General features: G+C 36.9%; 1 protein-coding gene across 1 annotated transcript; it reads right to left on the bottom strand.

Moving 5' to 3' along the window:
- Nucleotides 1-83: 83 nt before the first annotated feature.
- On the bottom strand, nt 84-11,908 carry LOC145782522 (centrosomal protein of 41 kDa-like). Its single transcript, XM_082594326.1, has 12 exons — nt 11,890-11,908; nt 9,862-9,939; nt 9,573-9,636; nt 9,324-9,371; nt 8,617-8,678; nt 4,919-4,973; nt 3,886-4,027; nt 3,175-3,335; nt 2,671-2,738; nt 1,823-1,937; nt 1,162-1,368; nt 84-759 (listed from the first exon to the last, which is right to left on the bottom strand). Exons 2-12 carry the CDS (start codon nt 9,898-9,900, stop codon nt 668-670), a joined length of 1,053 nt encoding a protein of 350 aa, XP_082450452.1. The 5' UTR covers nt 9,901-9,939; nt 11,890-11,908; the 3' UTR covers nt 84-667.
- Between the last annotated feature and the right edge of the window lie 1,022 nt (nt 11,909-12,930).

The raw sequence follows: 12,930 nt of genomic DNA, 5'->3' as shown, positions 1-12,930 counted from the left end.
TAATCTGCCGGCTATAGATGTTTGAACGTTTTTTTGCACTTGCACTTTCATTGTTCAGTTGCTGACTGTTGCACGAATTCAGCTGGAAGATTTATAAGCGATGTTCACACTTATGATCAAAAAGAGTAAAAAATACGGATGTCGAAAACCAGAAACTAAACTGTTTTCATGATCAGTGCTACGACTTGAATGGTGATTTGCAGCATAGTCTGCTACGTTGCTACTACCCAGACAGTAAAATCCGTTATTTTTACATTGAATGTTGGATTTTTGTGAACTTTGTGCAAACATTTCATGGCCAACCTCGGTGTCAATGCTGTTGTATCGTTATTGTGTTGCATCATGCCAAGTATTCAATTGATGATAAAAAATAGATCACCGTTTTGTCACTAATTCTTCAAGCTGACCTCAATCAAAAAATCATACGCGCAGGTTGTGAGTGGCACAGTGTATCATATGATTGTGAAGGACAGGCGACAACAAAGCACCAATACTGATGTGGAAAACAATGCAAGAAATACAGGGATATATAGTATTGGTACGGGTTGGTGGAAGACTGCTGGGTCCAAGAGGAACTAGCGATTTTGTACGTCCAAGCTGTCCTGTAAACGTTGATCCAACGTTACGTAATCGTAGCGTGACGAAGCAAGCCTTTATCAAGTCGCCCTTAGCGCCACGCGCGTTGTGCCCCAGCGCGAGAGGTGCCCGTGTTGGCTTTGGACGAATTTCTGGAGTTGTAAGTTGGTCTGCTCAGGCGACCTAGATTATTATGAGTAGAGTTAGTTCACGCGCAACACCCATGTGGCATCAGTTAGTTGGTAATTTTTAGGCTGAGATGAGTGGGAAAGCTTAATCCTGGCAGTTGTTCATATTTATAGAGGCGTTGAAATAGCCTAATGGTGCAAGCTAGCCACCAATGTTGACAGTTTGAAATAGAAGCCTCGTTATCTTCGAATTTGGGGCTACACAACAACTGTCGTTGAAAAGCAGCTCAATTAGAAGTGAAAACATCATTGCTTAACTTCAACAAAAAATCACTGTTTATTAATTGAAGGTTAACGTGGCAGTCACAATAGAAAATCTTCACACTGAGTTGATTCTCACTGCGCAGTGCAGTTTCAATAATCACGTAACAGATCACAACATTTCCCAATTTCTTACTTCCCGTGTCTTGAGGAATAAGGCTCTCTTCCAAATGATGTTGAATCTTATCCAGATTTTCCGCCGAGAACCGCTGCTTCTTTGGATCCGACGGAGGACCGGGGTGATGACACGAAGATCGTAAAGACATCTTTGTGATCAAACAATGTTCAGGATAAGGACCGTTCAAGATTCCTTCCGGGATTTTCTTCGCTAAAACTTTCAAGCCTAGAATTAGGTTTAAATAATATATCACGCACAACGATTATGCCATAGCAAGACTTTCTTTCAGAATACCTAGGCTACTTGGAGACTTCACAATATGGAAATCATGTTAGAACTTGGTAATGTGAATACCGCAATGGTAATTACAACGGTGTGTCCCAAGTTACAATTGAAAGCATCTGTGCTTTCATATCGAAGTCAGTTTGAACTGCGTGGCGTAGAAAAGAAAAGTCCACGGAGGTTCACTTTGCTTGCATCCAAGCATCAAAACAATAGATAAAATAGCCGAAGTTAAGGAAGAGATACGACATGAGGTACCAAGGAAGAAATTTAATTCGCTCGCTTATTAGCTTTTTAAACGATCAACAAAAAAATCGCTGGCAGATTTTGAAAGCTCATATCTGTGTTTATTTTAAGGTTAGTTTAACATGTCACATCTTTCTCCTACGGAACTGACCTCCAGAGAGGATGAAGATGTTGTCGAAACCTCGTTCCACCATGGTGGAAGCAGCTACGGTGGCAAGTCTCTCATCCTCATCATAAAGGATTATCATGCGACCAGGGCAGTTTTTCTGGATTTATTAAATTAAGAAAAATCCAACAAAAATCAATCGATATTTTCATAACGTTAAATGTGAAATAAAACACAAAAGTAGCACAGAATGACGCATAGTTAATTGATGAGACTGAAATAAGCTTGTAAAGCGTCTGAAAAGGAATTCAACTCAACAAAGCATGTCTTTTACCACTAAAGATAAACATGAAGAAACTTCTGCTTTTCTAGTCTTGTTTCAGTCCGTGACTTGAAATGGTTGCAGACATTTATTTTGCGCGTCTACGTTCTATGCAGCACCTTAGCGTCACCTTGTGAACAAATATTGTAACAAAAGAAACCACAAACAACGCCAGTGAGCGGAAGGGTGATCGAGAACGTCTGATAAAAGGTTGTCAGTTCGATACCCTCCGTAAGCACCTGACTGTAAATTGACAAGTCACTTCATATTCGTTTGAGTTGCTGGTGGTCTATCATTTTACAATCCCACGTTGACTGCTAGAGAGCAGTCAGTCATCATCCAAGGCACGCAGACCTTTCGCTCCATCAAGTGAGCTGAAAAGTCAATCAAGAACATGGTTGGAATTGGACAAGAATTTTGACTTCCTGCCTACTTAATTTAAGTCTTAGCGTGATGTTAAACTTAAAAACCACGTCAAATTAACTCCAGTATTAAACTGGTTAGTTCAGTGCACAAGTAATTCGATCAACTGAGTATGCGAGCAAATATCGCCCATGGCATAGAAGGATACGTAGGTAAGAATTTCTTTGGTGAAGTTGTTCATTGTCCTTGACAGCATGGCAATGGGAAAATTCTTGGCTGCAAAGCAAGACAAACGCAGTAAACAACTGCTTGTAACAACACAAAAAAAACAAAGCGAGTACCAGACAGAACCTCGATCTCAGCGAAACGTCAGAAAAAAAATATTCTCGTGAGCTTTCACAAGCCAAGCATGACCGCCAGCTCTGCAACCTGAGTGACATGCGTGGTTGACCACGCCATAGCTATCAAACGTCAACGTGCTTATAATTTTTAAAAGATAAAAAAGTGAAGAAAAAAAATTGACAAACTTTTGTTTCAGATTAAAGGAGTTTTTAAGAGTAAATAAATGCAACCACGGAAATGTAGAGTAGCCTATCTTTGCAAGAAGTGTTAAAATTACTACCCAATTTTACCATAATAATTTATCAAGACACAAGAATAAATTCATCAATAACATTTCCAAAATGCATCAAGTTTCTTGAAGTCTTCGTACCTCCAGTGATATGACTGGCTGCATATGCATCAGCGTCTCGTACATCAAGCATGAGGTAGGGGCATTCTTCGTAAGGTCTATGCAAGTGAGGCGTTTCAATTTGTTTCTCTAAAGGTTTCTTGCCATCTGCCAGATCCACCTCACCAATTCCACGAATGACGCTACGAGATTGATAAAACAAACAGCTGTCAATCACAAGCCGAACAGTGACGAAGCAAAATTGCATTTCACCGTGCAACCTTTTGACGATTCATTCGTATAAAGGTTTTCTCTTACCAAAATTTTAACTTAAGCACACCGATAAACATTCCGTTTATTTAAAACCAGGAAACCAGTCCGTTTCCAGTTTCACGCATGCATAAAAGTCTACCATAAACATAGAGTATGTCAACTAACGTCAGTATTCACTTCAAGAACGGAGGCTAAGTGGCAAACACCAAATTTAAAAATCCAACAAGACAAACAATGGAGACGTTTTGTTAAAATTCTATTTTTTAGCTTTACAATGAAAAAACGCTTTCGCCTGTGACTGAAACTTAAACTTTTAACGAAAGACGAACTGAACACCTGTATATATTTAACAAAGAAGATGAAGTTTAAAACATGTTTCCATGAAAAATGATACAACTGAAACTCAGTTGGCTATATAATGGCTGGAACAATGGCCATACACGTGATGGATTTTGATAGTCACGGCTGTTTGGAGTCTACCTTTGCAGGGAAGATCTAGATGAAACCGGTCCAGCTTCGTCATCGCTGCCCTTAATCGTTACATCATCTGGGCTTAAAGTTCCCAATCTTGTCGAGGCTAAATCACTGCCCACCCAACTAGATGTAGCAGACCTTGCTGATGCTAACGAGAAAATAAACATCCAAGTTAAGTAGTGTGTAAGTTATCTGTGAGAATGTCATTCACTTGTTCGTGTTTAGTTCAAAGTGCGTGCATCTAATCCCTCAACTATACAAGAACACAAAATTGACGCTGTTAGAGTATTTGTAATCTGTAGCTCGCTGCAGAAAATGGGGTATTTTGACTGGTAGACATTTTAACATTGGATAATTTTCCCTATAAACCAGCTGACTGCAGTCATCGTGACCTTTCTAGTACTCAGCCAGAGAGTTACTTCGAACTTTGTTTGGTAATTACAAAAGAAAAAGGAGTATGGTGGGGGTGGGAATCGAACCCACGTCATCGAGATGACTACTTGCCTAACCTCAAACCGTTAAGCCACGCTGCCGACGCGAAACGATCAATTAATTTACCTACCGTAATTCCATAATTCAGAAATATTTCGAAAAGAACACAATATCACGTGCTTGAGTCACATGACTGCAATCAGCTGATTGAAATCTTGCCTTCTAATAAACCACATCTGCTGCAGGGACCTACAGATTACAAATACGCATTCTGTTCCCTTATATGTTTTAGACAAAAATCCAACAACCAAAACGTTGAATCACAAAAAATGTTTTGTTACTGAGTTGGTCATATCCCGGGCGGTTGAGTATTTTGATTAAGTCGATAAGAAAGGCAACGAACCCAATCCTCGTGGCCACGTTCAAGCATGTTATTGATTGTCATAACAATACATTGCTTAGTGCTCGGTCTGAGAGTCAAACCGATAACCTTGTCAGTGTCGGTCAGGTATTGCAGCACCAAATTAGAGTACATCCTCTTTAACACTAATACTGTAAGTGTAATACTGTGATATTGATACTGAGATAAATCAGATTTGTAAAGTACCTGGACCTACTGATGACGTTTCATCTTGTAAGGTGACGTTGGCGACCTGCAGAATCTAAAAATATTAATTTCAGGAGTTAATAAAATGAGAAATTTTGACACGCAATGTGTGACCTACCACTTCTGAGGACGCTTGTCAAAACAGCAACATAGATTAACTTCATAATCAAATCAAGCAGTAGCCTAATTGTTGTAGTACCGGTGGGTTATTATAAATGGAAAAACAACTGAAGCAAGCAGCCGTTTTCGTCATTACAAATCCATTAATCATTGAACTTGAGTTTCAAATTGAAAGTCACTGTATTCAAATTAATTAATTTATTTTCAAGTAGAAACCGAATCCAAAATTATGCAAAGTGAACGTTCCGGCAAAAATGAGCGAAACCTTTGCGCTCCCAAAATGATGACGACACAAATAACTAAGGTGGACCACAACTTCTGCAAGACCATCAGCAAGTAGATTATTATTCACAAGATGCGGGACACATGACAATAATAGTTTCACATGGCAGTGCAATGGGCAAAGACATAGGCTTCTCAACCAATAGCTTTAGAAATTATTCTCACTATTCAACAAAAACCAGTCCGTGACCGTGATATATAATCAGATATTTGGTGAAACACGATGACATTTTCAAGCCCTTTGTCAACACAATGTAATAACCTACGTGAAATATGTAAAAAAATATGCAAATATAACATTAAAATTAATGTGCTGATCGTAATCATAAAAAATCGATGTGGTGTAGTCAGATGGGTTGGTTATTAATTTTAATGTTATATTTGCATCAGCACATGCTGTGGCTACAATTTCGGTAAGATTAGATGCAAAGCAAGAAGACGATATGTTTGCTCTATTTGCTCACTACTGAACTACTGAGAGCGTTTGTACCTTGTTTTTAAAACTTTGACGTGATACGGAACTGAGCAGAAGCAATTAACTATTCTAAGTCCATTAAGTCATTGACAGGAAAAGATTTGAAGACAAACTAAAAAGCATCTCACAAAATAATTTCTTCAAACTTAAATGCACCAAGCAAACCACAGACGGCAAATTAGCAGCTTTTTTACTTGATTCAACGTCTGCAGATGTGAAGAACGGCGGATTTGACGTCTGGGGAGGCAATACTCTGACCTCATCGCTCAGCCATAATCCCATCTATTGATTTCACCCATAAGACTTAAAAATGTAACCAGTGAACCGGATACAAACAAGACATAAATGCATTAATGACTGCAGTTTATTGGAGGTTAGGCTTTGATGTCGGCTAACTTCGACAGACTTAACATGATCCCATGCTCAGCTAACTGGCACCAAGCATACAATTGTACATAACTGTACAGCACAGACAAGAGTAAGCTGAGCAGTGCCTTTCACTCAGACCATTTTTCCTTTAGCAACTACCAGTATATGGTCGTCCCAAACTTATTCCACACTGGGTACAAACGGATGGTGATTTTTATCATGGACCTATCACATGATTGGAAGCTCATCAACTTTACCACTACAATCTCTCACCAGTTTACTCACTAGTTGATTTTAGACAAAAATGCAAAACATTTATAACAAACTTTACAGTGCAATTGCAAACATAAAAATATCTTTCTGCTTCTTTTATTACAATTAATGCTTCAAAGTACAGTTCTCAATTCAATTCACTTCATAAACTTTACAACAACACAATAATCTCAAGAAAATTAGCTTGGCCAAGCGCACAAACTATCTTGTAAGAGTAAAACCTGCAACAAAGCTTAAAACAAACTAAGTCTAGACACAGAACTCACAAAACAAAAAGGGTTTGTTTTCATCACTTCAATGATATTATTCAGAAATATATTTCTTTGCACTTTTATTCAAATAGAGTTCAGATTGGTTGACTAGAGCAAGTAAAATACTTCTCTTACTTCACAATGTAGATTTTAACAAACTATTTCAGCCTGATACTGCGAGTTCGCTGTGGTAATTAATAGCGGCTTGCATAGGCTTTCGATACACAGTTCCCTAGTCATGTGTTATGATGAATGATGTTAGAGTCAGTGTGCTGTTGTTTTATGCGCAAGCCTTAAAGCAGCCGGCGGCCATGGCCGCTAAGTAGTGCTTGAATGACCGCCTGTGCTACCTCCTCCGTCAGCCGAGTTTGGCCGCCGGTTTCTTCTAGCCAATTATTTAATTTCGCAATAGAATAATCGTGGATTAACTGTCGAAAATATGTATATAGTATCAAAGAGTGACGCAGAATTAGGTCAGCGCATCATAGTCACTACTGTTGTATTGAATATATCCAGCTGCGATCACCAGCGCTGTAAGTCTTGTTTGCAATTCCCGATGTTTATTTTAACGAAGTGTTAATCCGAAGTGCTAATTTACATCGGCTGGCAATATTGTCGTTCTTATATCGATTCAATGTTGTCGGACATTGAATCGTTGTTAAAAAGGAGAACTAGGTTAGTTGACATCCGTGGGTAAAACACGTGTCTTAATAGTTGAGAACGCTGTGGGTTAGTGACTTCACACTGTAGTTCACACCCTCAATGGTGACATCATAACGGAATAAATGGTCAGGTTTTATGAAAGGCGGTATGCAGTTGAAACAATTTACTGAGCTGCGAGCAGTTAAAACAATTTAGGGTCGTTAGATGGTCCCGCAATACCGGATTACAATCCCGATAAAGCATTTAATGCGTGGTACAACGATTCTATTGCAGGACGTCGCTCAGATTTCAACAACGCTAAGTGATCATTTTAACATTGTTGCAAGTTTAATGCTATTTACTTGTGCTATCGTTATTGTATTTTGGCCTCCAAGCACGCAGATTTGGCCGAGAAGGAGCGCTCGGTAGGCCACGATGGCTGCCGGAAAAAAACACGAGTTTTAAGGCCTGTTAATGCTTTTTTTTTTCTATGGCTTGAGGCTGCTGTCTAGATTGCTACTTCTCTTAGATTCGAATGGAATAAAAAACGATCTTTGAAGGCAGGATTCACTATACTGTATATAAACATCTGTTGGTTTGCAAAAATATGTAGCCTAAGTGTGAGCACTTTCCATGTTCGTTGTAATAAAGCTTACTGACTGTGGATGCTCTATTGAGAAAAAAAGTATATAATTTTTTTGTTACGTTGCTCAAACCCTAAAAATACGGGTCTGCTACTATTCGGTGAGTCCGATTCGGTGAGTCTGATTCGGTGAGTTTCTAACCTCTAACCCTAACTCCTAACCCTAAAACGGCAATGATAATTAGGCCATGGTACCCGATAATTAAAAAAAAAAATTGAAAAAATTCCCCGTTAAGGAATCGGACTCACCGAATTGGACTCACCGAAATGAGCCATTCCGAAAAATATACTAATTAGCACCCAGCAAAAGGCAGGGCTCATTTAAATCGACATTTTGTGCTGTTGCTTGTGCAAAAAAGTTGAAATGCAGTCATGGTGGTGATAAAGTATCATAGTCCAGTGATGTAGCCTACCCTTGCACTGCATGTGCTTATGTTTGTAGTCTTTTCTTTGTAGCTTACATATATTTTTTTCATATAGCTCCAAATTGATGTGTATCATGTAGGCTATGTGTATCTGAAGTAAATAAATAAAATATGTATCTAGTGAATGTTAATGAAATGGACTCAAGAAAACATTTAGACTAAAACATTTTGCTTTCATTTTGCCTCTACAAACAAACAATGCTTTCAAAAATACTCACTAACTGTGCTAGAGTGGTTCCTTTCATGCGTCTGAACAATTCATTGTGTCTGAACCGGTAATCTGACAAAATTGATTTACATTTTATGATGTGCAATATTTCTACTACTCAACCAGAGAAATGTTGAGCAATATGAGCATTGGTTAAATTCCATGAGTTCATTTTAAAGTAAATCTCTCAATTTTAAAGATACATTTTAAATAAATAAAGAATAAATATATATTTGATGTTGTAAGCACCAAGGTGCTTTTTCATCATTTTGATATACATAATGCATTCGCTGTTAATTAGGTTAAGAACTAGTTTCATAACTAATAACTCTAACCATCAACAACATTTGATAACATATATAAACTTTTAGAAGACATATTAGTGGGAGCAGAAAATGAAAAAATATGGTCATATATACATGAAAACTACATACACAATAGTACTGTCACTTAATACATAACATCATAAGATGATTTCAAGGGAAATTTCAATGGATCACTGCTCCAGTGCTTGTCAAACCTTGCCTTGAATGCATTCAAGCTAAGTGCATAAAATTTTAGTGTAAAAACAAACCCAGGTTAATATCATAAATATTTCTATAAACAATTCATCAGACCCATTACAGTAAATTACTTCCTCTGATATTTGCACTCAACATTAAAGGGTCTGTATCCCTGCAAACAATATTAGTGGCAATGGAAATCAGTCAAACTTACTGGACTGTATGTCTTCTATTTTTTTCATATACCTGGTCATACTTGAACCTAGAAAGAAAAAAAGGTGTGAGAGTAAAGTACTGCAACATAATTATGCAATAATGCATTGTAGCACTAGGCTACCCAAATATATTACAAAATAAACCACGATGTTAAAAACGTTTTGGTCATATTTGATCTCAAAAACTTTTTTTTTAATACAGATTTACAAAAGTGACACAGATCCGTTTGATCTAACTTCACACGCACCAGTGTCAATTCTTGATTTCACATCACTGTAGCGTCCAGTTGATGGGACTTTTTTCTGAAGTATCTGCAAAATTAGACAAATGTGATATATGTGTCAAAGTAATTCTGAGAAGCATAACATACATCTAATTAGACTACTACTAGACTACTACATCTAACTAGACTACATCTAACTATCTACACATCTAACTAGACTACTAAACATCAACTGATTTCTGTAACACAAGACAATACCTGCTTAAAATGTCAGAAACCCATACAACATATCAGTTGAAATATTTATACTTACTTTCGAATCACCAATGGTTTTATTCGCATGAAATGGCATGACTAATGAGATGAGATTTTGCAACTTTTTTAAAACTTTCTAAAAAATAGGAAGGCATTAATAGTGACGTAAAATGTATTTTAAGGATAACCCGGTAAATCAAAACTGCACAGTAGGCTAGGGTATGCTAAACTGCCAAGCAACTTCATGCACCAGCATAGAATGTTATTTAGACCTACATCACCTATCTTGAGGTGGCTGCTGACTAGATGACCGCTTGGTCTTTTCGCAGTCTCCTCGTCATATGACACACAACAGATTATTGCATATTTTGTATTCTTTTCATGTTTGTGTTTGTGACAAATAAATAAACTGACTGACTGACAAATAGCCTAGATAGCTAAAGCTTGAGCGTACAAGACAACTGCTGGCAAAAGATTGCCATTTCTGTTCAAATAGTGGTTGGAAGTGTTTAGTCCTATCCGCAAATAAATTGCTTGAGTAAACTGGTGTGGTTTACAAAGCTTGCGCATCAATGCAACTGTTGTTTCAAATGCAAATATTTCACGATTTCATTGCAATGAATACTAACTTGCAACTTCATATGGCTCATGGCAACACCAAGCCACAAGGTTGCCAGATAAAAAAATTGTTGTTCTGTCAAGCATTGTCTGAACACCTTTCTTAGGCCGATCTGAAATCCTTCTAAAGACCGATCCTCATAGCAAATGTTTATTTATATAATTCTTGAAAATATCAGCTAAAGCTATAAAATTATGGGTTGTTGTTTTTATTTTTTTATTTTCGTTTGTAATACTTGAGAAAATAATGTACAATAGAATATACAATTTTCTAGAAGGCAATAACTTCTTCTATTGTCAGCAGTTTGGTTTCAGACAAAATCACTCAACAAGTCATGCAGCATTACATCTTGTTGATAAAATTTCAAATGCAATTGAAAGAAAAGAAACAACACTAGGTATATTTTTGGACCTGTCCAAAGCATTTGATACTATCGATCACCACATTCTGCTAAACAAACTTTACTATTTTGGTATTAGGGGTATAGCCTATGACTGGTTCAGAAATTACTTACAAAACAGATTTCAAGTTGTAGAAATATCTCACTCAATGTCTGCTAAACGAGAAATATGTTATGGAGTACCACAAGGATCGATCCTTGGGCCACTATTATTTTTAATCTATGTTAATGATTTTTCGAGATGTTTAGTACACTCTGAATCTATAATGTTTGCTGACGATACCAATTTATTCTTTTGCAGTAAAAATTATGACAAACTTTTCGAAATGGCGAATGAGGAAATGACAGGAGTAACAAACTGGTTAGCAGCAAATAAGCTATCACTAAATGTAAAAAAAAATATATATATATATGTTATTCAATCAAATATAGTTATTACTATCTGAAGCCTTTACAAATTGTTTCACCTAACGGATCATCCGTTAGGTGAAACGGATGATCCGTTAGGTGAAACAATTTGTAAAGGCTTCAAATAGTAATAACTATATTTGATTTAATGCGCTCTGCTTTGTCTTTTTGCTTGGCATTGAGCACTTTTTGTAGTATTAATAGTTTTCATTGTTTTTTTATATGTTATTCAATAATACCAACAAACTTTCAAACCTCTCTTACACACTGTCTATATGCAATCAACCCATTGAACGTGTTAACACTACCAGTTTTCTGGGCATTCTGCTGAGCGAAGACTTGTCATGGAAACCCCACATGCTATCCTTACTGCAAAAACTTTGGAGTGACCTGCAAGGTTAAGTCCTACTTAAACACCAACAATCTGATTTGCCTTTACCATTCCTTAATCGAAAGCAATCTCCGGTATTGCATAAGTGTATGGAAGCATGGTCATGTAACTGTTTTAAATAAACTTCAAAAGATTTGCAACAAATTTATAAAAATGATTGCAAAACACGAGTCAAATCACTCTGAATCCCATAATTTTTTCACAATTGACGAACTATACACAATAGAAACTGCAAAATTTATGTTCAAACTCAAACATAATCACTTACCCCAATGCTTTAATTCTCTATTTCAACTTAATAACAATTTGCACCCAATATCAACCAGAAGCAACAATAACTTTTTCCTCCCCTACTTCTCCAAAAGACTGACTCAACATTCCATCCAGTTTAGTGGAGTTAAAGTGTGGAACAATCTCCCGAAAACCATCACTGAAATTGAAACCTTTTCAATATTTTGCAGTAGGCTAACCTGAAAAAGCACTTGCGTTCTGAAAATCAACCTCTAACAACCTATGCTGCAACTCTTTAATTTTCTGACTGTATTATTAATTGGTGCATCAAATCCTGGCATAGCATGCCTTTCCAAATGCCACTTTTGTAAATTTATCCTACATATATTACTATATTATACATTACCATATCTTACTATACGTATATCTTATCATATATTACACCCGAATAGATAAGGATGATGATTACTATCTTTACTCTTCCATGAATAAGCTACTATACTGTATTGCATAATTTAATATTTAAAGCTTTGGTAGAGAGTTTGCTTTGTTGAACCATAGCGAAATAGAACAAAGTAACTTCAGCGGGTTTAACATGATGTATTACATACGCAAATATAACATAATTAAAATAAACTCAAACGTTTTCGACACGTACATGTGTCCTCATCAGGAATTGCATATCTGCAATATAAATAAAATGAAAATTGTAAGGTAAATTTGACTTTGCATTATAGCCTAACTGTAACTGTATACTAACGACACTCCAAACTGAAAAACACAAACTGAACGACACAGGAATGATTACAAGTAAATTATACGGTGGAAACAGATCACATGAGGTGTAAACTACAGGCATTTGACAAACAATTAGAACACACACAAGAGGAACAATGAGCCACAGGCGAATAACTGCCGGTTGAGAGACGGATTATTACGTTTGATTCTTAAGGCTTCCATGATCTTAGTCTGAAATTCAGATCTGCCTCGAGAGATGATTTTAAATTGGTCGATCGAGACATTGTCAGTGCACGTTTCACAAGAGGCGATGTGCTCTTTAATTGCACTTTTGGTATAA

The sequence above is a fragment of the Aplidium turbinatum genome, chromosome 13, assembly GCF_918807975.1.
Source record: "Aplidium turbinatum chromosome 13, kaAplTurb1.1, whole genome shotgun sequence".
Taxonomy (NCBI): Eukaryota; Metazoa; Chordata; class Ascidiacea; order Aplousobranchia; family Polyclinidae; genus Aplidium; species Aplidium turbinatum.
Note: the sequence above shows the minus strand (reverse complement) of the source record. Positions and strands in the feature narration are given on the sequence as shown.

Excerpts from the sequence above, each read along its gene's own strand:
- LOC145782522 (XM_082594326.1), bottom strand. The coding sequence starts at position 9,900 with ATGCCATTTCATGCGAATAAAACCATTGGTGATTCGAAA. Across the intron at positions 9,637-9,861 it reads AAACCATTGGTGATTCGAAA|ATACTTCAGAAAAAAGTCCC; the intron begins GTAAGTATAAAT and ends CTAATTTTGCAG. Across the intron at positions 2,739-3,174 it reads AGCCAGTCATATCACTGGAG|CCAAGAATTTTCCCATTGCC; the intron begins GTACGAAGACTT and ends CTTGCTTTGCAG.